We start from the raw sequence: 24,723 nt of genomic DNA on the forward strand, positions 1-24,723 counted from the left end.
CCTGTCATGGCGGCCGCCCTCTCCCAGCGTGCGGCGCGCGCGGGGTGCGCCGGGACTTGCAGTCCTCGCGTTGTCCCCCGGGGCACGCCGGGAGTTGTGGTCCCGCGCCGACGGCCGCAGGCGATTGGCCGCCGGACGACGTGGCCCCGCCCCCGCGCTGCCGGATCCGCCGTCCATTGGCTGGCGGGCGCCGGGGCCGCTCGGAGCGTGACGCGCGGCGGGCGCGCGGCTGGTGCGGAGCGCGGCGTGGCGGAGCGGCGGCGGCGAGCGGAGATGCCCGAGGCCACCCGGTGCAGCAGCAGCAGCGGGGCCGAGTCGGGCTCCGACTGCTCCATGGACACCGAGGGGGTCCCGGAGAGCGGCCGCCGGCGGCACAAGGTACCAGGGAAGGGCTCCGGGTACGGCCTGGCCGCGCCCGCCCGCTGAGGCCGGCGCCCGGCGAGCCCGGCCTCGGGTGGCGGCCGCCCGCAGCGCCGGTGGCGCGGGCCGGGCCGGGCCGGGCGTGCGCGGCGCGGCCGCGGGGCGGCCCCGGCCGGGCGGCCACGTGCGCGGGCGGGCCGGGCCGAGGCCTCCTCGCCGCGTGTCGGGGCGGCCCCGCCGGACGCGCTGGGCCTGCCGGAGCCGGCCGGGAGCCCGGGACGCGCCCTCCCCGGCACCCGGAGCGGGGCAGCGCCCCCCAGCCGAGGCCCGGTGGTCTCGTGGTCGGTAACGTGTCTCCCGAGCGGCGGCGGCCGGCAGGGAGCTGTTGCCTTGTGTCAGCCACCGCCCCCGTCAGTAACTAGAACGTGCGCTTGAAGCTTTAACTGTTCTGCGCCCTCTTCTCTGTTCCGTGTCGCTTGGATCCACGAGCGTGTGTTTTCATTTGCTCTGTGCCTTGTCAGAAGGAGAAAAAGGAGAAGAAATCTAAACGCCGGGACAAGTTTCAGAGGGGAAAGACTCAGACAGATGACAGCGAGGAATCGGACGAGGAGCGTTATGCCCCGAAAGCCAAGAAATCAAAGAGTGTCAGTAAACAGAACGGTCACACGAAAGAGGAGAGCGTGGAGAAATCGAGATTGTCCTTTAGCAGCAAATCCTCCCGCAGGAGCCGGCAGAGCAGTTCCAGTGAAACGTCAAGCGAGAGCGAAAGTGAGAGCGAGCAGGATCAGGTAAAGCTCATGGCTGGTTTAAGTTATAGAGGTGTGTTAGGGCTTTTAACTCCTGCAGTGTAACACCCCCAAATTTAGAAGGGTTATATTCCATTTCCCCTACTTTTCCTAGTCAATCCAAAGTGCCGTAAAATGTTAAGATTTAAAGTCCTTGAACTGCTCAGTCTGCCAAGAATTTGCGAGGGTTTTTAATTATGAAAGTGCTGAGGTGTTGGATCAGTGCATCGTGGTTTCCTCACTTCAGCAGCCTGGTGCTGTGAGGCTGTTGCAGGACAGACAGATTGCACTGAGACAGTTAAAATATGATCCAGCATCACGAGGTGTATGTGATTTTTGGGGTTGTCCTGCACAGAGCCTGAAGTTGGACTTGGTGATCCTTGTGGGTCCCTTCCAACTCATGATATTTTATAGTTCTAATTCATTGTTTGCAGTTTTGGTTTGAGTGTTTTGCTTCTCTGTGCTGTTAGATATGAAACAGCCTTAACCTACAGATCTCTTTTGCTAACTTTGTCCAGGTTTGAAATAAGATATTAAAACAAGGCTCTTTAGCCACAGCTGTGACACTGTCCCTGAAGAGTATGACACCAGTGCCTGTGCTGAATTTGCTTGAATTACCTTGAATTTACTGAAAGTCATGTGATATTCATGTGGAATCTTACCTGAGTTATTGTTTACGTAACAGGAGTTGACTGGAGAACAGAAGGAGGGTGCTTTCTCCAATTTTGCTATTTCCAAAGAAACTGTCCAGCTTCTTCAAGGTAAGTTTCTTGGCAAGGTGTGACCATAGAATGTCAGTGATCTCTGTTGTGTTTTTATGCTCAAACCCCCATGATCAATAAGCTTTGAGATGTGCTCTGCTCGTGCCCATACAAGCAGGGGTGCTGTGCAGCAGCCATTGATTGCCTGCTCTAAATACACCTTTGAACACACAATTTCCTCTTTGCAGTGTTGTCCAGTTCAGCCTTTGCAATAAAATTCTAAACTACATGAGCCAAGGAAAAAAATTACATGTGAGAACTTTTCAGTTTAAGGTTATTTTGGTGTGAATAAAGGAAAACCATTTATATTTAGCATCTTTGCTGTTTGTTTATACATGAATTAGTAAGAAATAAGAACAGAAGGGGTTTTGAGGTGTGACTTATTTGAAAGGAAGAGGTTTTCACAGACAGCTGTGTTGCATAAATAAAGGCACAGTGCTGACAGTCTCTCATAAAGGCTGATAACTTCCTCTGTCCTAGCTAGCACTGTGTCTGGTGGGGTGAAGTGGCAGAATAAAACTGACAGTCCCAGGGCACTCTTTGCAGATGACTCACCTGATCAAATAAGTCAGTGGAGGTGATGATACACTCCTGACATGCTCTAGAGTAGATGGAAGTTCTTTTTGCAATAATTTTGCAATGATTTCCAGTGAAGAGTATGAAAGAACAGCTGTAAAATGACCATATTAAGGAACTCTCTTGCAATTGCCCCAGCTCGAGGAGTGACGTACCTGTTCCCTGTGCAAGTGAAGACCTTCAACCCCGTGTATTCTGGCAAGGATGTCATTGCTCAGGCACGAACTGGGACAGGGAAAACGTTCTCTTTTGCCATTCCCTTAATTGAGAAGCTTCAGGGAGACTCACAGGAAAGAAGAAGAGGCCGTCCTCCAAAGGTAACAGTGCCTGCCTAGGATGGTGATTTGCTTTGTCTGACATCTGAGTGATTCAGGTATTTCAGGTCTGTGCAGGGCTAAGCTAACCCACATTAAAGGTGATTTGAAAGCTGTGTCCACTGCATCCTGTGCTGCCTCCCAGCCTCTGATGGGGAGTGAGCAGCACAACAGCTCTATCCACTTGTCAGTTCCTTTTTCTGCTACAGGGAGACCAAAACTACAGGTGGACAAGGTGTTCCTGTATAATTCTGCTCAATCACATTACCAGTTCAGGGCTAGTGGCTCCTGGATGCTTATTTTTCTCCTGAATTGCTAAGAGATTAGTTACTAATTGTAACTTGACAGCTTGTTAAGAGCTGTCTACTCAAACATGTTTCTTTCTAAAACACGTAAACAGTGGGAGGTTTTAAAAATAGACTTGGTTTTCACTAGGAACACCACCAAATGTTGAGGCTTCTGCTCCAGAGAATGCAGATTTGTTATGAGCTGTGTTCATTCTGCTAAGAATACCATGTGTGGTTTTTCACTGAATTCCTATGGTGCCTCCAGAAAACCTAGAGAGGCCAAAGCTGAGCACATGCTCATTAATAATTTCTGTCAGTTTGAGATGACTGACAAGATGAAACACAGATCACCTGAAGGGCCTTCCAAAAGTAGCACTAGCAGGTTTGTGTGCATCTGCCCATCACAGTTCTGGGCTGGCTGAGAGTGCTGTCTCTGCATTTGGCACAGTCTTTTGGAGAAGGAAGGGAGACATAAGCCTTGCAAAAGAATACAGACCTCACTCTGCCATAACACACTGCTGCCTGCTTTAGGTAGTGGGTTTTGATGTTGGAGGAGGTACTGGGATAAGGATGTTAAGGTTCTTTTGTGAGGTGACCGGTCCCAGGTAGGAGAGCAGTGCTTCAATCACATTTGAACACAATTATTTCACCTGCTTGCTGCAGGAGAGGATGGCTCCCTGGGTGCCTCTGCAGGGTGTGGGTTAGCACAGCAGCTCTGCAGACTAACATATGTTTCCCTGAGCCACGGGGAAGCTGAGAGACAGCTGACAGCTCTTCCTTGCACCTCTCCCAGGACTGTGAAGCAAAACCCTTTTGTTACCCACGTCCTTCAGTCTTGTGCTCAAACAGCATATGCACATGTAGAAGAACACTTGTAGCTGGTCTATTCAGGAACTGAAGTTAAATAAGATTTAAGTCTCTCCTATCCTGTTCAAAAAGAAGTTAGCCTGTCCTAAATGAGTATATGTTGAAGAGTTTAATGATGTTACAAGAAACTTGAGCAGTGTGTTCCTCCAATGTGTTTCTCTCAAATTTTAAAAAGATTTTTTTTTTAATTTTACAAAAGGTCAGATCTAAATGAATGATCAGAAGTGTAGAGGTTTCTTGGCAGAAGCCATGCTGAGAAAACATCTGTTTTGTCTTTTTTTTCTCTGCAGGTTCTAGTTCTTTGTCCAACAAGAGAGCTGGCAAACCAGGTTGCCAAAGATTTCAAGGATATCACAAGGAAGCTGACAGTCGGTTGTTTTTATGGAGGAACTCCCTATAATGGACAAAGTAAGTGACTCTTAGGACTAATCATTTAAATATTGATTGACTGCCATATTTAAGAAGTGCTGTTGGGTCTTTCCAGACACAGTTATAGCTCAGAAGCTGGAGACTATTAATGGGAAATTCAGCAGTTCAAAGTGTATCCTCTTGTGGAGATAAATAGCTGTGGTTCTCAGTTTATATTCTCGGTGTTACTTATCTCCTCATGTACCTTAAATTAAACAGTGTGCTGTGTGTGTAACCTGTATCTGGGTTTAGATTCTTGGAAACCCACTTTCATTAAAGAAGTTTAGTCTAGTTTAGTTAGCTGTGACTGGGTAGGTGTTTTTGCATGTGATAAGAGATATGTAGAGGATTTGTAAATTGTTGTGATAGCATAATTTACTGCCTTGGTGATTGTAACAAGGAATGAGAGTGAGCTCTTTCATTGTGATACATCTTGAGACATTAGGGATGATTTTTTTTCAGAACCTCAGGAAGGAGTTGATTTCAGTAATTTGGATGGTTAAATAAATATTTTTTTCAAAAGTCTCCAGTTAAAGTAGATAGTTTGGGAAGAGCTGACTATTTCTAAAGAATATTAAAAGAAACCCACCCTTGCTCCTTTAAAGCACAGGGAGAGGGAAGGGTGGTAATGGTAAGTTCTTTTTTTTTTTCCTTCTGGAAGAGCAGTAGATTTTCTACCTTACATTTTTTCCAGATTTTCTCTTCCAGTTCATAATTTATTCTCGCTTTTGTAAGGAGAGTACTTACGAATGGTTTAAGAAGCTGTTGAGTTGTGACCATGTTTGACTGCTGCAGAGAGTGCTCCCTGGCTCACTGCTAACTGTGTGTTCCCTGTTTGCCAGTTGACCTGATGAGAAGTGGCATTGACATTTTGGTGGGGACCCCTGGCCGGATCAAGGACCACCTGCAGAATGGCAAGCTGGACCTCACCAAGGTCAAACACGTTGTGCTGGATGAGGTTGACCAGATGCTGGACATGGGGTTTGCTGAGCAAGTGGAAGACATTTTACGAGTTGCATACAAAAAGGGTAATCTCAATATTGAAGCAAATAGTAAGAAATATTGGTAATAATTTAGTGGGCAGAAATTCAGGTATAAGGTGATTTTGTTTAGAAATGACTGAATGTTATTGTGAATATGTGAGAGTCATTCACAGAAGCTGTGCAGAGCTTGGAGTCCAGTACCTAGGGGTCTGTAAATAAATGTCTTTGGCACCTATCTTTAAGTTGTGCTTGGACTTCTTCAAGTTAAAAGGAAATAGCTTTTTACCTTTTTCACTGCTTGAAAACAGACTGCAGTAACTTTTTCATAATCTTGAAATGATTTAGACTTTCTAGAATATTTTTTACTCCAGGTGTTGGTCCTGGATGCATAAATCTAAAAAGCATCTGGAGATTTATGCTCCAGATGCATAAATCTAAAAAGCTCAATTGGCTTCCTTACATTAGGTACTGATATTTATCTTCATTTTTAATCACCCATATAATCAACTTGTATACATGTGTTAGGTGAAATGTATGAGGTTTGTGAAACATTGTTTTGGTTTTTTTTGTAAGATTCTGAAGACAATCCCCAGACACTGCTGTTCTCTGCCACTTGCCCACACTGGGTGTATGATGTGGCCAAGAAATACATGAAGTCCAGATATGAACAGATTGACCTTATTGGGAAAAGAACTCAGAAGGCTGCTACAACAGTAGAAGTGAGTAAGCTCATGCGAAACATTTTCAGGCTTTTTCCCTTTTCTTTTCTGCTACAAAAGTCACCTCTTCCTAAGGTGCATTATCACAGTGATGTTGGAAGTTGTTTTCAGAATTTTTTCCAAGCATAAGGCATCTTACAGCTGGTCAAATTGGTTTTGGGTTTACGATCTGTCTTCTCACATCACAGGTAGAGAGAAGATTTTCTTGTCAGTTGTGTGGGTTTTCAGAGAAAACCTGAATTTATCCAAGCTGTAAGCAAAAGGCACACATTAACATGAGCCTGCTGCTTTTATTTCTCCATGGACATCCCAGCTGGCTTCTGGTATTCTGTATACAAGATACTTTTTTTCAAACTTCCTGTAGTATCTCACCTCAGCAGCCCTTTGCTTGCTGTGCAGTAAATACCATAGCAAGGAATGTAATACATATATGGAATGTATGTATAAAAATATATGTATGCTAGAGGCCTGATTTTCTCTTACTGTAATTATTTTGTTTCTGAACATTAGACTAATTGTGGTGGGCATAAATAAGAGCCTTATGGATTTTGGATGTTGCAGGATCATGAGTTAGCACATTTTCTCCATCAGGGAACTGTATAACTCTTTACTATTTCTGTATTTAACAGTTCCAAATGTATTTTAAAAGACTTTTAACTTTACAGAAGCTAATCGCTGGAATTTTTTTCTGTAGCATTTGGCAATAGAGTGTCACTGGTCTCAGAGAGCTGCAGTTATTGGAGATGTCATTCAGGTCTACAGTGGCAGCCATGGGAGGACCATTGTCTTCTGTGAGACCAAAAAGGAGGCAAATGAACTGGCTCTGAATGCTTCAATCAAACAGGTATTTTATCAGGTGTATTAAGTAACAAAACCTGTCAGAGATGCATCAACCCCCTGTTGATACCAGACCTATGCTGAGTAAGTTTTAAAGAGAGAGTTTCAAAGTGCATAGGGCAGGCTTTTGTGTGTGGCCAGATAGGATTTCACTCTTTCTCGTGAATATAAAACAAAAATTGTAGATTATTATTTAGACACAGCCAAGCACTGCATAGATTATGTGGATGGCAAGTTAGGGCAGGGTTTTTATATGTCTCAGCAATTAGACATGAGCTGAGACACACATTGTTTCAGTTCTGTTTTCCTGCCATTGTTAAAGGCCTTTGAGGTATATGAATAAGAATTACTACATGCTGTGAGACATCTAAAATATGAACTCAGGTAATTCAGTTCTTCTTCTTTACCTTGCCACTCAGTACCTGTCAAATACCAAGATTTTTTTACCCAAAACTGACCATAGAATGGAGCACTGTCTTGGATTGTGGTATGATTGTAAATAATACTCTTTTTCAGGATTGCCAGTCGTTGCATGGTGACATTCCTCAGAAACAGAGAGAGATCACACTCAAGGGTTTTAGAAATGGTTCATTTAAAGTTCTGGTTGCAACCAACGTAGCCGCCCGTGGTTTAGATATCCCAGAAGTTGACCTGGTTGTACAGAGCTCACCACCAAAGGTAGGAGACTGTTATGTTGGATGTTTTGTAATAATCTGTACTCTTGTTTTCAACTAGTGTAATGCTACCAGCTGATGGTATTGATCACGCAGAGTTCATCAGCTTTGTGCTTAAGGGAGAGAAACATCCAGATATGTAGAAGTAGTTTCTTTGAGATTTTTTGGGAGTGTGTCAGTCCCTAGTATGTTTAAAAATTGTTTCCTTAAAATGTCTTCTTATGAGGCTGTTCAAAGCCTCCCTTGAAAGCTGGGTGTGGTGATTGCAAGGCTGGGAGCAGTGGGAGGAGTGATTCTCTTGACTGGGGGTGAATGTGAGGTGTGGACAGCAACCATGAGAACACTGGTGCTGAAATTCTGAGGGTTTAAAAGAAACAATGTAATGTTTCAGTGAATAAGATACTAATACTTGCAAAAATGCTCCTGTGGATGTGCAGGAGGGGAATGGGATTGTTGCAGAGGTACACACACTCCAAATGTGGGGTGATGCACAAAGGAAAGTTGATCCATGCTCATGGCTCTGGTTTTCCAGCCATGATTTCTAGATGATTATGGAAAAGCCTGTTTGGTCGATATTAGTGAAACAATGTTTTCTGATTTAACTCTATGATGCACTTACTGTGCATTGTTCAGGCTTACCTGTAATGGCTGCTGTGGGTGCTGTGATGCAGTGGGTTGATGCAGTGGCAGTGCATTAGGTGACTCACAGGCCCTCCCTCTGTTTCTGAAGGATGTGGAGTCCTACATCCACCGCTCGGGGCGCACGGGCCGCGCTGGGCGCACGGGGATCTGCATCTGCTTCTACCAGCGCAAGGAGGAGTACCAGCTGCGACACGTGGAGCAGAAAGCGGTACGGCACGGCTTGCTTCTCACTGCCACGCTCCTGTTTGTTAAACTGCCGTTTATAGGGCACCCAGAGGAGGTTTGGGTACCGTGAGGAGTGGCTGCAGTGTCACCGTGCAGCAGGGAGAGCGCTGCAGATTCTAACACCCACTCCTTTTCAGCAAATGCCACTAAGGTTGTCCTTGTGGAAATGAGAAACAACTCGCAGTGTTTCTGTGTGGTGTTCACCCTGGTTGTCATCTATCAGTGATGTGCACATGTGCAGCTCTCCTGAGAACTGTTACTTGCATTTTTGCACTTTGTGCAGTGTTCCATATGCTAGTTTCCTCAACAATTATGTGGTTGTGATGAGATGGTTTATTCCTGGCACATAAAGCAGTGTTACATTTAGACTAAGGCTCTGTAATTTGTACTTAAATCCAAATCTATTAGATTAAAAGTAGTAATTTAGAATTTGTAGGACTCTGTTTCCTGCAGAAATGTACCAAAGTGGTTTCTGTTTTCAGTCTAAGATCACTGAGTCATTTAAAATGATCTGGTACATAAAAGCTTTCTAAGTGTTACTGTTTTCCTGTAAGCTGAACCTTACAATTTTCACTAGGAAAAATCGGAAATTTAAAGGTGAAAATAAGAAGAAAAATGACAGAGTTAAATGCTTGTTGTATTGGAGTTCAGCACTGCTTCTTTAGAACTGAATTATTTTTGGTCTGCAATTTTTATTTGTCTTTTGCCTTTTAAATTTCAGGGCATTACATTCAAGCGTGTTGGTGTTCCTACCGCAACAGACATAATAAAGGCTTCCAGCAAAGATGCCATGAGGTGTGTTTGGGGACTCGAGCCCTGTTGGATCTTCCTGCCTTCTTCAGAAGGGCTGTTTGAATTACCCTTAACTGTCTCTTTGAACTTTCTGTTTGAGCACTGTTGAAATCTTGGGCTACTGTGATATTTTTCTGTTCCAGAGCCTACTGGTGTATAAATTGTTCATATTTTTTTGCTTTAACTACTTAGGTGCCTGGATTCTGTTCCTCAGACTGCTATTGAGTATTTCAGAGAATCTGCTCAGTTGCTAATAAAAGAGAAGGGACCAGTTAATGCCCTGGCTGCAGCCCTGGCCCATATTTCGGGTGCTACTTCCATTGAGCAGCGCTCACTGCTGAACTCGGATGTGGTAAGGAAGGGGCTGTGGCTTAAAGCTTGTCTTGAAACTGGAAAGAAGCAACACACCTCTGTGTTGTGTGAATAGAGAATTATTTATCTCCTGACCATTTTGTTTAAGGACTACACTTTAGCCACTAGGAACTACTGGTTTTGTTAAAAGCAATAATATAGTGGCTGTAAGGATACCTGGTGCCCTGTAACACTACCTACTCGAAGATTTAATTACTACACTGTAAATTGCCAGGTTTCTCCTGTCTGATACATGTGCTGAAGCTTATTCCTCTGCCTGAGTGGAACATTCCCCGTTTCTTTTTAGGGATTTGTTACAATGATACTACGTTGCTCTGAAGAAATAAGCAACATGAGCTATGCCTGGCGAAGGCTGCGGGAAGTGCTGGGCGATGATATTGATCGGAAGGTGAACAGGATGTGTTTCCTCAAGGGAAAAATGGTAAATTTCTGGTTTGTTTCTTTGATACTGGGCTCTTCTGAATGCAGCCTTTGCTTAGCAATTGTCAGGGGAGCTGTTTAGTCTTTTTCTCTATTCTAGGCACTGTTGATGCTGGGCCTCAATCTGTTTTTTTAGTGCTTAGGGCTCTGCTGGCATGCTCAGGAGGTAGGATAATGCATGGCTATGGGGATAGCAGAAAGGGTGCAAGGTATGAAGTGTGTTAACTCTGCCTTAATGACAAAACAGAAAAGTGTTTCTTAGGACAGTCAGTTCTAGAAGTGCCCGCCTGTCAGGTGTAGAATTGTGGGCTCTCTTGTTTTTAGTTGCAGTCACTTAAAACACTTACCTTGTATGCATTAAAGTTATTCTTTCTTTTTAGGGTGTCTGCTTTGACGTTCCTGTGGCAGACCAAAAAGACATAGAGGTACGTTCATTGCAAATTCTGGGTGCAGCAGGCTGAAGGTGAAACTGGCTGGGCTGGGTTAGGCTGCAAACATTATGTAGCCTTTATCCTGCCTTTCCTAGTGGCAAAAGGGATTGCTAGGAAGGAATCGAAGAACACAACAAGCTCACAGTGTTTCTTTTCTAAGGCATTCCCCTGTGACCAAAAGTCTGTAACTTGAAACATTAGCAGTGACAAAAGTGGTGCTGGATTCATCTTTGTAGGCAGCAAGCTTTACTCCCCTTTTCTGTATTCCCTGCCGCTGGTTTTCACCCAGAATTCTCTCCACAGTAAAAGGAATTCAGATTTTTGCTTGGTAGCCATTAGTATAACCAAAATTATTGATCCCTTCAGTTAGAAGCTTGAACCCCATACATCAGCTCACAGTTTTACCTTTTCAGTTGGGCAGATTTAATGATTATTACATACCCTGTATTTGCATTCCTAGAATTTAACCTGCTGTGTCTGACTCCATTCCCACAGGCAAGGTGGGAAGATTCAAAACACTGGCGTTTGTGTGTGGCCACCGAATTACCAGAGCTGGTGGAGTCTGCACGAGGAGGAGGAGGAGGAGGCAGTGGTGGAGGGAATGGCCGAAGCTTCTCCAGCTCCAGGAACGGTCGGCGTGGTGGCTCTGGTAGAAACAGGTTCAGGAGCAGAGGCCAGAAACGAAGTTTCAGCAGAGCCTTTGAACATTAACTTCAACAATTCAGAAGTGAGAAAAAAATGGGACTGAAGTATTTTATATTACGTTACACTAGGCTGTTTCTGTGTGTTCGTACCATTGGAGAAAATACTTCATTAAGATATTTTTTTTTGTCAGTACTACTTTGCTCATAAACAAGGTTCTGTTCATTTAAAAAAAAAAAAGTACAAAGGAAAAAAACCCAAAAAACCTGCAAGAAAAAAATAATTGTTTCTTTTGTTTCTCATATTGCTCTTTGAATCTTTCCATAATATGTCTGTTGCGTTCAAAACTGTAGCCTGGTTCACTGTATAATACATAGATCTGAATTGCTGCTCAAACCTGTACATTTTCTGATGAAATTAAATATTATTTTACAACTTCATATTTTGTTGTGACGTATTTGAAGCAGTATTTTATAGGTGGAGATGTGGGAAAGTGCCAGACTGGGGACTGTGGCAGCAGGAGCCCTTGAAAGAAAAATTAATCCATTTGGTTTTTGTTTTGTGCTGTCATGAAGCTCTTCTTTCCCTAAAACATAGTAGTTTTTAGTTTCTGTCCCAAGTTATCACTCCTTATAAAATGGGGGTAGGAAAATCAGTTTCAAAAGCATGAGGGGAAGCCCCCTGAGGAGCAGGACCTGTGAGGGAGACCCATAACCCTGTGAGTGTTGCAAAAAGTGAGTATGTCAAGATTTTCACTTTGGTAAGGATGTTCTTCAGTGTAAGATCTTTGTATGTTTTCAAGCCTGATCAGTGGAACGAATAGCAGCGGCCCTTACTCAAGGACAATCTGGAGCTAACAAGCTTTAAGGATAAAGTGAATCAGTGTGTTGATGTATACACTGTCTGGTTGGCAAAATACTCAAGGTCCCCATATCCTATGGGTGAACTATGTTTTAGTATTGTAACCAAAAATCAGGGCTGTGAGTCAGAAAGACGCCTACCTAGGGGTCAAGTCCCTTTTCCGGTGCGTGTGGAGACGTTGTCTGGGATCACTTAACTTGTGTGGAAAGCACTAACCAATCCCTATGGCGGGGCTGTGCTGGGCACGTCGCTAACCCTGAATTTCTGTGTATGAATGATGGTGGTGCCACACTTGCGCAACGCCACCGAGCACCCGGCCTTGCGCAGCTCCGAAATCATTGGGGTCTCTCAAGAGTGTGTCATTATCGGCTTGTTGCACACCGCGGAACGAGCCCGGCTTGGTGGGCAACCAGGGGAGCCCCGTGAAGGGAGCTGTGTGGAGCGCACCGTGAGGGGACCCCGGGAGGGGAGCTGTGTGGAGCGCACCGTGAGGGGACCCCGGGAGGGGAGCTGTGAGGAGCGGTCCGTGAGGGAGCTCTGTGAGGGGAGCTCTGTGGAGCGGACCGTGAAGGGACCCCGGGAGGGGAGCTGTGTGGAGAGGACCGTGAGGAGCGGTCCGTGAGGGAGCTCTGTGAGGGGAACTCTGTGGAGCGGACCGTGAGGGGAGCCCCGTGGACCAGACTGTGAGGAGCGGTCCGTGAGGAGAGGTCCGTGAGGGAGCTCACGGCGGCGGAGGAGCTGACGGAAGGCGCGGGGGCGGCGCGGCGGAAGGGGCGGTGCGGGGCGGTACGGGCGCGGCGGCCGCATGGGAGCCGTGTTGGGTCGGGCGGCGCGGCTCGGGCTCCCCGCGGCGCGGGCGGCGGCGGTCCCGGCCAGCGGCGGCGGGCGGCGGCTGGGCTGGCTGTGCGGCGCCGGGGCGGGCCCGCTGCTGCCGCTGCTGGCGGCGCTGCCCCGCGGGCCGGCCCGCCCGCCTCACTTCCTGCGCGCCGGGGCGGGGCGCGCGTCCTGGGGCCGCCGCGCCGAGACCGGCCCCGCCACTGGCAGTGGTAGCAGCGCTGCCGCCGCGCACCTGCCCGGGGAGCAGCCGGCGGCCATGCCCGCCGCCGAGCCCGAGCACAGCCCCGCCGAGCCCCAGGCGCCCGCCGCCGCGGAGTCGGTGCGGCGCGGCCGCCGGAGGAAGGTCAAGGTGGGAGCGCCACGTGCGGCCGCGGGTGCGGCCATTTTGTACGGGCTTGGGGGGCTTGAAGGGGCTGGGGCGGGCAGGGGGGAAGGAAGGGGCTCCGTCCCTCCCTCGGTGTGACCGCGGCTTTCCCGCTGCAGGAGGAGACGCCGGGGAAGAAGGTGAAGCAGCAGGTGAAGGCGAAGCGGCGCGGTAAGGCCGAGGCCGAGCAGGCGCAGCCCGAGGAGAGCGGGCTGGGGGATGACGACTTCGAGCCTCCCGTGCCCAAGAAGACGAAAAAAGTCAAGGAGAAGAAGAACGGCTTGGTAGGAGAGAGCGACGCATCCCAGCAGGCGGTGAAATCTGCCCCCGCTGTGAGCGGCAGCGTGACATCCCCGGCTGACCAAGAGCAGGACAGCGACGCCGAGGTACGGATGCTTTGCCGGCAAAGCCTTTGTCATTGGATAATTAACGTTCTGCTAGTAATTAATGGGTTTAATAACGCGTGCTGCGTGCTGTGTGGAAACTTGAGTTGCGGGACAGTGCGGGAGCACGAGGCATCTGTTGTAGGCATGTTGTGCCGCGGCCATGCGCTTGTTCCTGGGCACGGGGAACGCCGAGCATCCGGCTCGGCAGCGCTTGCACCAACACGTGGGAGCTGCTCTCTCCACGTGCTTCCCCTTCCCGGTAAATCCCGAGCAGGTAAATGTCCTGCAGGGGAGGCGGCTGCCCAGGGAGCAGTTTCCGTGTGTGCTGCTCTTCGTGTCACGGCTTGTTGGTGTCCCTCAGCACAAAGGTTTCTGCGCAGGCAGCCACGGACCAGAAACGTGATGTGCTTTGTGCTGTGATGGTTTTTCTCTCTCTGGTGGCGGCACCTTAGAAGAGGAATTGGCCGAGTGGTCTGTAATGGAGAGCCACAGTTACGCTCATTAATCCACCCTTCTCACACAAACGTGCAAGGGTCTCTCTGTGGGTAGCTTTGTGTCTAAGGTGGGAACATGAATCAAGAGAGCTTTTTGTACCTCAGCTGTTACGATGTGATCTATTGTGTCTCTGAAGTAAAAGCCAAATTTTGTGTTTTGAGTATTTATTCGTGTAAAGTTCAAAGCTCTTTGCATGGTGTAACACATAGAGGGAAAATCCTGCTTTGCACAATGAATTGTGGTGCCAGATGTGTTTTATTGTGAAAAGCAGTTTTCTCGTGGTTTCAGTGGACTTTAATTAAGATTTTTAACAAATGCTTTCTGTTTCCTGACTTGCCAAGCATATATGTACAAGTGTCTACATCAAAAAGGTTTTCTTTTTCACTGAATAAAAAGTAGATATCTGGTTAAATTGTGCTTGTAAAGCAACAGCACAGCTTTTATTGAGTGGCTGTGTATGGTATGTTCTGTGCTCATTTTGGAGGGATACTAAGTGTTTTTTCTGTTGTTATTTTCTTTTTTAATCATATTAGGAGCTGACAGAAGAAGCAAAAGAGGGCGCCTTCTCTAATTTCCCTCTCTCACAAAACACTATCAGCCTTCTCACAGGTTAGTTCATTTCTGTAAGTGTTTGGTCAGAATTGTGCTCTGTTACTTGCATAAACCAAGGGTAAATACTCCTAAATTGTGTTACATTTGTATGGTAAGGATGGCATGAGCAGTCACTGTTGATTCAGAGAATCTGCTGTTAGGAAAAAAGTTTTCTGGTTTGTTCAATTTCAGGTGCCTTAATATGAGATTATTCTTCATGGAGTGGTTATTCTTAGATAGACATTCTAGAGACACATTTCTCATCAGCATCATTCTGTGTATCTTCACTTCTGCTCCTGTGTCTGCTGCCTCCAATATTGCTTCTTAGAGAAGCCTAATGGAGTTTTGTGTGTGAAGAATATTTGCCTTGTGTGAACAGATTTTCGGGTCTTTAAATGGATTGTTTATTCTCACAGATAGTTTGGGGCATTTTCATCTCTCTTTGTGATTAGTTTTGTTGAGGAAGCAATTGCTGTAGGCTTCTTGTCCCCTGTGTTGGGTAGATGAGCAATTCTTGTCTGTCAGAAAAAATTCTCTTATTGTTTCTGTTTTCCTGCTCTGAAGTTTCTTTTGGATGGCTTGTTTCACTTCCACTGGGCAAAGTCTCTCTGAAGTTTGTTTTGAAACAAGCTGCATCACCTTCTTGCCTTCAAAACCCAGCTACCACAAAATCTTGAGCTGTATCAGAAAAAACATGTTGGATTTTTCCTTCCTCTCCTGTTGCCTTAAGCTGTACATAACAAAAAAAGACTGTATTTAATCGTGGCTACTCAACACTCACTGTGTGGGTGGAATATCTTTTGATCTAGAGGAGGAATAAAACACAAAAATACATGGTTTTCTTCTAAACTGCAATTTCTGTTGTGTGCAGGGTTTGAGGTGGTGTGCCCTTCATATTTGGGCAATTTACATATGAGGACTTGTAACTGTTAGTTCACCTTTATGAAACCTGTCTCAATTGTCTTACAGCCCGAGGTATAAAATACCTGTTCCCTGTGCAAGTGGAGACTTTCCAGCCCATCTATGATGGCAAAGATGTGATTGCTCAGGCTCGGACAGGAACTGGGAAAACCCTTTCCTTTGCCCTTCCCCTGATTGAGAAACTCCAGAGTGTCTCACAGGATGGGAGGAGAGGCCGTGCACCAAAGGTAACTCACACTTCAGGTTTGCACCAAAACCTTAGAGCATGGCAGGTTTTGAGAGTGATTTTACTGCTGCTTTGGGGTTTTGTGTTGGGGACTTCTTTGTCCTTTTCTGTTTTTTGTAATAGTGAGTGCTTTGCTCAGATCAGGAGACAGAGTGTGACAGAGTTTAGCAGCATCACAGTAATGACACACTCTGTGTTTGGGGTGCCCAAACAGTCAGGGCACTGCAGCAGTGCCTGGGGAGCTCCCAGGCTGCTGTCCTTGGGCACACAGAGCATGCACCTTTGGGCTTCAGCCCCCTGCCTCTTCTGAGTGTGTCACCTGGATTGTCCCTGCTTGCTGAGGTTGTTTTTCACTGTAAATTCCACGGTGAGAACTGAAGGCTTTTGGGGTTTTTTCCACCCCTCTCATGTCGGGATCCTCAGGAGATGCACGTGGAGTTTACCAGGGATGGAATTGGCAGCCTGATGGCAGTGATCAGATCCCTGTTCCCATGCATTGCAGTGCCTGTATTTATCATTAGGCTGCAGAACTGTATACAGTCTGCAGATTTGTTGCTTTATGTGTTTATTTTATTAACCATAAAGGCAATGTAAAATTAAAAATTCTACTGCCTGAAAGATTTTAAGAGATTAATTCAGGTCTTTGTGCTATTGGTTCATTTTTAAATGTTGGGAGTGTTTAATTTGTTTTAGACTTAAGTGCCTCTCCCTTTTTTTGCTTAAATGCAAAGAGGGAGAGGGGAAGGGTAGATACTGGAGGAAGGCAGCTTGGTGGAGAAAAGGAGGGATGTGTGCCTGGAATGCATCATGCTATGTGTGTATCTTCAAAATCTAACTGCACCAGATTTACTGACCGTTCCTACCCTTTAGGGCTGAGCTGCACCTTCCTTGCCCTTGGTAATGTTGCAGAAGTGTCTTTTACCTGACTTTAGCATAAGAAAGAAAATTACTGTTGTCTTGGTTATCTTGTAGCGCTTTCCCTGGTTGCCTCCTGCTGGCTCTGAGGCTCCTTGTGGCAGGAAATGTTAATAACTAACATAAAAAGAAAATTACCGTTGTCTTGGTTATCTTGTAGCACTTTCCCTGGTTCCCTCCTGCTGGCTCTGAGGCTCCTTGTGGCAGGGAATATTAATGTTGCTGGGAAGCTGTGGGCACCTCTGCAACAAGTGTAGAATGAGGATGGGAGTGCAGGCTGTTTGACATGAAGTGAGCTCTTTTCTCCTACACCTTCTCCCAACACATCTGCATTTTTGTCTGCTTTTCTCTCCCTTCAGGTGCTGGTTCTTGTTCCAACCAGGGAACTGGCCATTCAGGTAGCCAAAGACTTCAAGAATTTCACAAAGAAGCTGTCAATTGCTTGTTTTTATGGAGGAGCTCCATACAAAGAGCAGCGTAAGTAACTGCCACGGAGTTACTCATGGGTTGGAGCTGCCTTTCTCCAAATGCACCCCATAAGTAAAAAGGGGGTGGGGGCTTTTTGGCCCCTCAGTCTTTGAGTTCAGTCAGGAACTCAATTGGTGTGACTTTCAAAGGAAGCACACAGCCTGGGTTGAATTATTTTAGTTCCAATAAGTCTTTAGGGAAAAGAATGGTTGTAGTTCTGTGAAGTGTCTAGTCCTGTTAATTTCTTCTTTATTGTGTTTTTGTGTGGACACAGACCAGGACTAGGTGACAGTGCACAGAAAAGGGGAGTGCTGTGTGTGTGCCTGTGGCTCTGTGTGTCTCCAGAGGTAGCTGTGACAAAGTTTAGCTGGAAAATACAAGTGTGTCCATGTAGTAGAGCTCTGCAGGTTTCTAATGCCAAATGATTGTTGCTTGGAGATTGGTGTGGTGTGTTTCCTGTAACTTCAGTGAGGTTTGGCTGCTACTCCTGACAGAGCAGGAAGGACTGCCCTTAACTTCTGTGTCTGTTACTGTGGAGGTTGTGCTTTATTCTGGGGTTAAAGGCAGCAGCTTCTTGCTGCTGGAATCAGAAGTGTTGCTGTTGCTAACTTTTCATCATGCTGTCTCTTAGCAGTCTGACGCTGCCCTTGTTTCTGCCTTCCAGTTGATGTCCTTAAAAGTGGCATTGATATTCTGGTGGGAACTCCTGGCAGGATCAAAGACCACGTTCAGAACAGCAAGCTGGAACTCTCCAGTGTGAAGCACGTTGTTTTGGATGAGGTGGATCATATGTTGGACATGGGCTTTGCTGAACAAGTGGAAGAGATCTTGGGATCATCCTATAAGAAAGGTGAACTGAGACATCAGGGGAGGAATAGGGGGCAATGCAGAAAACACAGTTATGCTGCTTTAGAAACTTCTGGTGCACCTCGAACTTAAATTCTCTGTGTGATGCTAGAAAAGGGGAAGGTAGAGTTGGAAAAGGTTCAAAGAGAGGTGACACAAGGCTGAAGGGCTGGAGTGGCATCTCTGGAAGGAGTAGAGTGGAAAAAAAAAAGCGAAAAAGCAGCAAACCAAACTCCTTAATCCCTAATGTTCCTTGTCCTGAGTGAGGTGACTTGAGCAGAGGGTTGGGATTTGGTCTGCCTGTACACTTGTCACCACACACAGCTGACAACAAAGGAATATTTGCTCTTTTCTGACGTAGTGGGTGTTCAGCAAAGCTGTCAGGTATGGTGCAGGAGGAGGTTATTTTAATGTGTGGAACTCCTTGCCACATTTCACTGGTGCCAGAATTTCTGAAAACGCTTGAAATATTAGAAATAGAAATCACTGTGGCTTTGAAAGCCATGCAAGGCTGATTGCTGGCAGTGTTCCTTCACTTGTTGTACAGACTTGGTGCCCACAGAAACGTGTCAGTGTGAGAGCAGCTCTTGCTCTTTTATCAGTTCCCAAGTGTCAGGGTGTGCTGAGACGCCTGAAGTCGACGCCCTTTCCTTGCAGGCTCCGAGAACAACCCGCAGACGCTGCTGTTCTCTGCAACCTGCCCACGATGGGTTTATGATGTAGCGAAAAAATACATGAGAGCTGAGTATGAACAGATCGACCTGGTGGGAAAGAAGACTCAGAGGACAGCCACAACTGTGGAAGTGAGTTCTGCTGCAGGGCCTGAGAGCAAGTGGCCTTGAGAAAATGGGTTATGCTTTGACTTCATAAATGGGTGTGTGGAATGGCTTTGCACGTGGTTGGCACACAGATTTTGTAAGCAAAACTTTCATGTGGGACCTGTCATGTGCAAGCTTAAAAAATTAAAATGCTTTTTTGTTCATTTTGTCTGTCCTGTGCGTGGCTTAGATTAACAGAGGTGTCTTGTTTCTTTCCCAAACAGCACTTGGCCATACAGTGCCGCTCCTCTCAGAGGGCAGGAGTCCTGGGGGACATCATCCAGGTCTACAGTGGCACCCATGGGAAGACCATTGTCTTCTGTGAGACCAAAAAGGAAGCAAATGAGCTGGCCATGAATGCTTCTCTCAAACAGGTACTGGGGCTGAGAGGAGAGCAGTGGTTGGGGTTGCCAGGGGTGGAATGCCCTGAAATAAATAGGGGGTTGCAGTGGTGTGGAGAAAATTGTTTCTGTGCGTGGTTTTAAGAATTGTGAAAAAAGCTGTTTCTAAAAATTCAGCTTTGAAGTTAAAACATCCTCTTGACAGAGATTATTAATTTATTCCTTTGGCTTTAAAATAGTGCAGGTCATGGGTCAATAGGGAATACACAGCCTATGCTGAATAACCAGGAGATAGTAATAATTGTAAGAAACAGGAACTAGTGTAGTGGGCATGTTCCATCTTATATTAGTGTGCTTTTTGGATTCCCATCTCTTAGTGACATTTGATCTTTGAACAGTCATTCAGGAAAATCCAAGTAATATGGTAGAATGAAATGCCTTGTTGCCTTGGAAGGTTTGCCAAGAGTTTGTTTGGAACACAGGTGATCTGTTGAGCAGGTCTCCTGTGCTTGCTTGAATTACTGCCCTTTTTCTGAATGTGAGGAAAAGTGCTGCATGTTTTTCAGAGAAAATCCTGTTTGATGCTAAGTGCTGATTTATGGAGAGCAAACAGTGGTGGGAATACATGGTTCGCCTGGTATTAGAGATATCTCATTACCATCCCCATTAAAAACTTGCAGCAATAATTTCTGCCTGTTGGCCGTGCTGCTTTCACAGTAAATCCCAGAGAAGGATCCAGCAAAGTAGGGTGCTTTATATTCCTTTGCTGTCAGCTCTGTAATTATTTTCTGTTGCTCTGCACAGTGTTTTGGGGTTTGCAGTTACTCTTTAGATGCTGCACCCTGGACTCCCATGAAATGTCATGTTAATGGCTTGTTTTACTGACAGGATGCCCAGTCCCTGCATGGTGACATTCCACAGAAACAGAGGGAAATCACATTAAAAGGCTTCAGGAACGGTGTGTTTGAGGTGCTGATTGCAACAAATGTAGCTGCCCGTGGTTTGGATATTCCTGAGGTTGACCTTGTTATACAGTGCTCACCACCAAAAGTAAGTCATTAAAGGAAACTAAAATTGGATTTTTTTGGGGGGGCCAGAATGGTGGGTTATTTCTCTGTTTCATCAGAAGTATGTTCTGTTCCTATTAATTTTTGAATTAATTAATTTTTTGTAAATGCCTGGCCTAAAATTTTGTGGTTACAGTTTTACAGTTTGAGCTTTGATTAAAGTCTTGGGTTTTGTTTACTCTGGAAACTGGTAAGATATGTTTTGACATTGTGAAGCTTTCCTGAAATCTTTCTGAAAGTTGCTGAGTTTCATAAAAATCCTAAAGTATTTCTGCTGCTTTTTTCATCTTTTGAAACTCCAGTGGAGCTTTTTATTTAGAAAACTTGCAATGTCAGTCAGCAGTATTGGTTAAAGCTGAGCAGCCTACTTTGGGTGGGTGAGCACAAGCAAACCTGAGTGATTTATTGTAAGTTTAGGTATAAACACATAGTGTATCACTTCTTAGGCTTCTGAATTTGGGTTTAGCTTGTGTTTAGTGTGAAGTGTCAGCAGTTTAAATAACACACTGCCCTGAATTTTGGAGGATGTGGATTCGTACATCCATCGCTCTGGGCGCACGGGCCGGGCGGGCCGCACCGGCATCTGCATTTGCTTGTTTCAGAGGAGAGAAGAAGATCTGCTGAAACAGGTGGAGCACAAAGCGGTGAGTTGTGCCTCAGAGCTTGCTTAAGGAAATGAATCAGCTCCTAGAAGGACCCTGCCACCCTTAGGCTTGCTAATCAGGGGTTGCTGAGCCCAGAACGGGAGTCTACAGTCCCATAAAGGAGCAGGCCTGAAGTGCTGGTATTTGGTGTTTGGAAATGCTTCTGTGTGGGCTGGTCTTGCATTCCCTGAGTTTTCCCATGCTGGCAGTCCCCTGTGGATGTCAGCAGGCAGGCTGGGACAGGAGTGCCCAAGGCAGAATGTGCCTTGCATCACAGCCTGCATGTACATTGGAGTAAAGTAGCTCCAGATTAACAAAGCTGGAAACTGAAAAGCTTTATTTTAGCTTTAGAAATGACTTAGCTAAGAGTATGTTGATCTTGCAAACAGTAAGTAGAGATCTCAGTAGTGTGATTTAGGCAGGATTGAATTGGACGCTGCTGAAAATACCTTTGTTTTCTTGATTTCAGGGTATTACCTTCAAGCGTGTAGGCGTTCCCTCTGCTACAGATGTAATTAAAGCTTCAAGTAGTGATGCCAAAAAGTAAGTTTATTTACCTGTTCTTAAAGAAGGTTTAGAGATGTTGTTGCTCTAGATGCTTAGAGCTTAATGCACAGTCAGGCCTCTATGTGAGCATGGCTTTGCCTGTGTTGTAGGAGTCAGCTGCTTTGTGTATAGACAACATAAGATGGTATCAGTACATCTCTGTGTGCTCAACACAGACCTTCTCATAGAACATTATGTTCTCTAAGCTTTTGCAAAAAATTAACCCTTGTTTATAAAATCAGAAATGAGTGACAGAAGAGGGAAATACTGGCGTGAGGGGAAACTGATTTTGTCTGCTCACATGACATGGTGGAAGCAGCGTGCAAAAAGCAATACTTGGTATAATGAGGAGTTACTCTGCAGCAGTGAGGGTGTAGTAGCCCTGGCTTGTGTTGTTTCTGAGGGCTGTGGCTTTTATTCCATGCAGCTCTGTTTACATTTGCTGCCCCTGTGGTGGAAATTGCCTTGAAGCAGGTTATTATAATTAGTGAGGATTTGACCAGTATAAAGCAATGATGGTGTTGGGTTCACTGTATCCTGAAAAATTATGGGGGGAGCTGTTGTACCAGAAATGGCATTACAGGAGGAGCTGTTCTTAGTTTCCTGTCTTCTTTTCCCCACTGCCCTTTTCAGAAATAACTGATTTAGGGTATGTCTTGAACATGGCTGCACTTCACAATGGCCTTTTCTTATCTCTTCAAACCCTTCTTGTAACTGTGTAGGTTGCTGGAGGCCGTTCCTCCCTCTGCAGTGGACTACTTCAGAAAATCAGCTGAAGAGCTGATAGATGAGAAGGGGGCAGTGGCTGCCCTGGCTGCAGCCCTGGCACACATTTCTGGGGCAGCTCACATCCAGCAGCGCTCCCTGCTCAACTCCACAGCTGTAAGTGATGGTGCACCCCTGGTGACAGGGATGGATGCATGAATTGCTTGTGTGACATCTCCTTCCCAGGCTTCTTCAGCTGGGTTTCTGAATAGCTGTTACCCCAGGTTCCTGCTAAAATCAGTCATTTTTCTTGTGATGAAAATTGAAAGAGTTTCTCCAGAGACTGAAGTGACAGAAGACTTCAATGCTCTAAGAGAGTTTAACTAACGACATTTTACAGTTAATGACGTTTTACAAGCAAATAGATTAGTTCGTGCTGTTGTAGTTTCCTCTTTATCAAGAATCCTGATAAGAATCTTCTGCATTTGTCATATTGCAAGCATGGCATGCGATTGCCTGATCTCAGAGAGATCTTGGCTGAAGGAAAGTACAGCACTTCTGTTTTCTAATGCATTTAGGGAGAATGTGGCCCAGGGCACGGTGTGGTAACCCAGTTTTGCAAGAACCGTGGTTCTTGTATCAGTTTGGGGTTTTTCTCCTGTTCTCTAGCAGCGGGTTTAGCCTTGTTTAAGATGTTTCTCTGTTTCCTGCAGGGCTTTGTGACCATGGTGCTGAAGTGCTCCATAGAGATGCACAGCATGGGCTATGCCTGGCGGGGGCTGAAGGAGCAGCTCGGCGAGGAGGTTGATAACAAAGTGTCAGCCATGCGTTTCCTCAAGGGGAAGATGGTGAGAGGGGCCAGCCCTGGCAGTGGGGGCATGTGGGGCTGTGTGTGTGTTCGCATGTCACCAGTTTGTGCAGGGATTGAGGCTGGAGTGCTGAACTGCTGGTACAGAATGTTGGTACTGCACTATCCCTACTCAAACTCATTTCTCTGGAAATTATAACCTATCTTGAATATGTTGTTTATGCATATGCTGTTGGAAATAAAAGGCTTTGATAGTAGTTGAGTGCTTTAAAACACTTACTAGAGATATTACTCTTAAATGATAATGCAGGAACTGCCTCCTAAATAAAGCATCAGAAATAAATATAGATCACAGACATGTTTTCTGAAAAATCCTTTTCCTTAGGATTTTTTCTCCTGAGAAGCTGAGAGGCCTCAGGAACAGAATGTAAACACTGATTATCTGCTGCTGTGGAATGCAACAGGTGGATTTGTGATTGGTCTTATGTGGTTGTTTTTAATTAATGGCCAATCACAGCCCAGCTGTCCAGACTGTCTCGGTCAGCCACAAGCCTTTGTTACCATTCTTTTTCTGTTCTTAGCCAGCCTTCTGATGAAATCCTTTCTTGTCTTCTTTTAGTATAGTTTTAATATAATATATATCATAAAATAATAAATCAGCCTTCTGAAACATGGAGCCAACATTCTCATCTCTTCCCTCTTCCTAAGACCCCTGTGAACACCATCACAATTATGTAGTGGGATTGATTATTGAGGCCTTTATTCTTTCATTGTAAATCTGTGCCTTTGTTTGTTTGTTTGTTTCTTTAGGGCGTGTGCTTTGATATCCCTGTTGATGAGCTGAGTAATATACAGGTATGTTTGTATGTACTAGCTTACTTCTGGCAATGTCCGTCTGAACCCCAGTGCCCCTTCCATTCTCCTTAGCAGACCTTAACCTGGGCCTACTCTTCCTATTAGCCATGTCGAGCTTGGCAGTGTACTCCATCCTATGGTCAGGCTGGGCTTCTAATTCCAAATGTGCCCTGACTGGGGCACTACGGGCAGTAGCTCAGAGCTGGCTGTAAAACCTGGTGATTTGGCAATTGGCAACTGCTGTGTAAGATTGAGTGTGGGGCGGTTAGGGAGGTTTGTGGTTTAATAAGGATTTTTGCATAGGCAACAGAGTGATTAGAAAGAACACAGCATAATCATTAGAAAATACCCTGCTGTGCCTCTTCTCATGTCCCTTCCTATATTACCTGACTTCATTAAACAAAACTCTATGGTCGTTGGCTAGTCTGTGCTTTGGCCTCTCCAGTTTTGTGTTGACTTCGTTCCCTCCTGCCTCTTGTGATTATCATTTGTCACAGGCCTGTGTCTCCCAGCGGGCATCTAGTGACCTGTTTTGGCAGGGGTGGGGTTTGTCTGGAATGCCTTTGCATTAAGCATTGCTTCTGATGCTGCAGGTGCCTTGCACACCCCTGCAGCACGTGAAGTGTGGTTCCATTGCTGTGCTTTCAGGAGCAGTGGAGGGACACGCGGCGCTGGCAGCTCTCGGTGGCCAGCGAGCTGCCCGAGCTGGAGGAATATCCCCAGGAGGCAGCACGAGGCTTCTCCAGGTTCGGGAACAGCAGGCAAGGAGACTTCAAGAGAAACAGCTGGTTCAAGAGTGGAAATCGGGGACTTTAACAGAGCACTCGCTACAGATAACGGGACTGAGCTGAATTTTATGAGGCAGTAAAAGCCTGTTAGACACTCCTCTTTGTCTTTATTCCTTGATAAAGCAGCCTTGTTTTGAGGATGGCGA

The 24,723-nt window shown here is 45.9% G+C and overlaps 2 protein-coding genes across 2 annotated transcripts; both read left to right on the top strand.

Annotated features, from left to right (window-relative positions):
• The first annotated feature begins 195 nt into the window (after positions 1–195).
• Positions 196–11,535, top strand: LOC132076349 (nucleolar RNA helicase 2-like). The gene is made up of 15 exons (XM_059477388.1): positions 196–378; positions 882–1,148; positions 1,831–1,906; positions 2,621–2,799; positions 4,241–4,358; positions 5,201–5,386; positions 5,915–6,060; positions 6,755–6,904; positions 7,414–7,575; positions 8,302–8,421; positions 9,160–9,233; positions 9,423–9,582; positions 9,889–10,023; positions 10,403–10,447; positions 10,949–11,535. Exons 1-15 carry the CDS (start codon positions 274–276, stop codon positions 11,162–11,164), a joined length of 2,139 nt encoding a protein of 712 aa, XP_059333371.1. The 5' UTR covers positions 196–273; the 3' UTR covers positions 11,165–11,535.
• Positions 11,536–12,233: 698 nt separating this feature from the next.
• Positions 12,234–24,676, top strand: LOC132076553 (nucleolar RNA helicase 2-like). Its single transcript, XM_059477686.1, has 16 exons — positions 12,234–12,560; positions 12,705–13,142; positions 13,277–13,543; positions 14,572–14,647; positions 15,599–15,777; positions 17,051–17,168; positions 17,824–18,009; positions 18,663–18,808; positions 19,048–19,197; positions 20,053–20,214; positions 20,756–20,875; positions 21,345–21,418; positions 22,144–22,303; positions 22,840–22,974; positions 23,745–23,789; positions 24,438–24,676. Exons 1-16 carry the CDS (start codon positions 12,234–12,236, stop codon positions 24,603–24,605), a joined length of 2,751 nt encoding a protein of 916 aa, XP_059333669.1. The 3' UTR covers positions 24,606–24,676.
• Positions 24,677–24,723: the final 47 nt, after the last annotated feature.

This window comes from Ammospiza nelsoni, chromosome 8 (genome assembly GCF_027579445.1).
Source record: "Ammospiza nelsoni isolate bAmmNel1 chromosome 8, bAmmNel1.pri, whole genome shotgun sequence".
In the NCBI taxonomy this organism is placed as follows: domain Eukaryota; kingdom Metazoa; phylum Chordata; class Aves; order Passeriformes; family Passerellidae; genus Ammospiza; species Ammospiza nelsoni.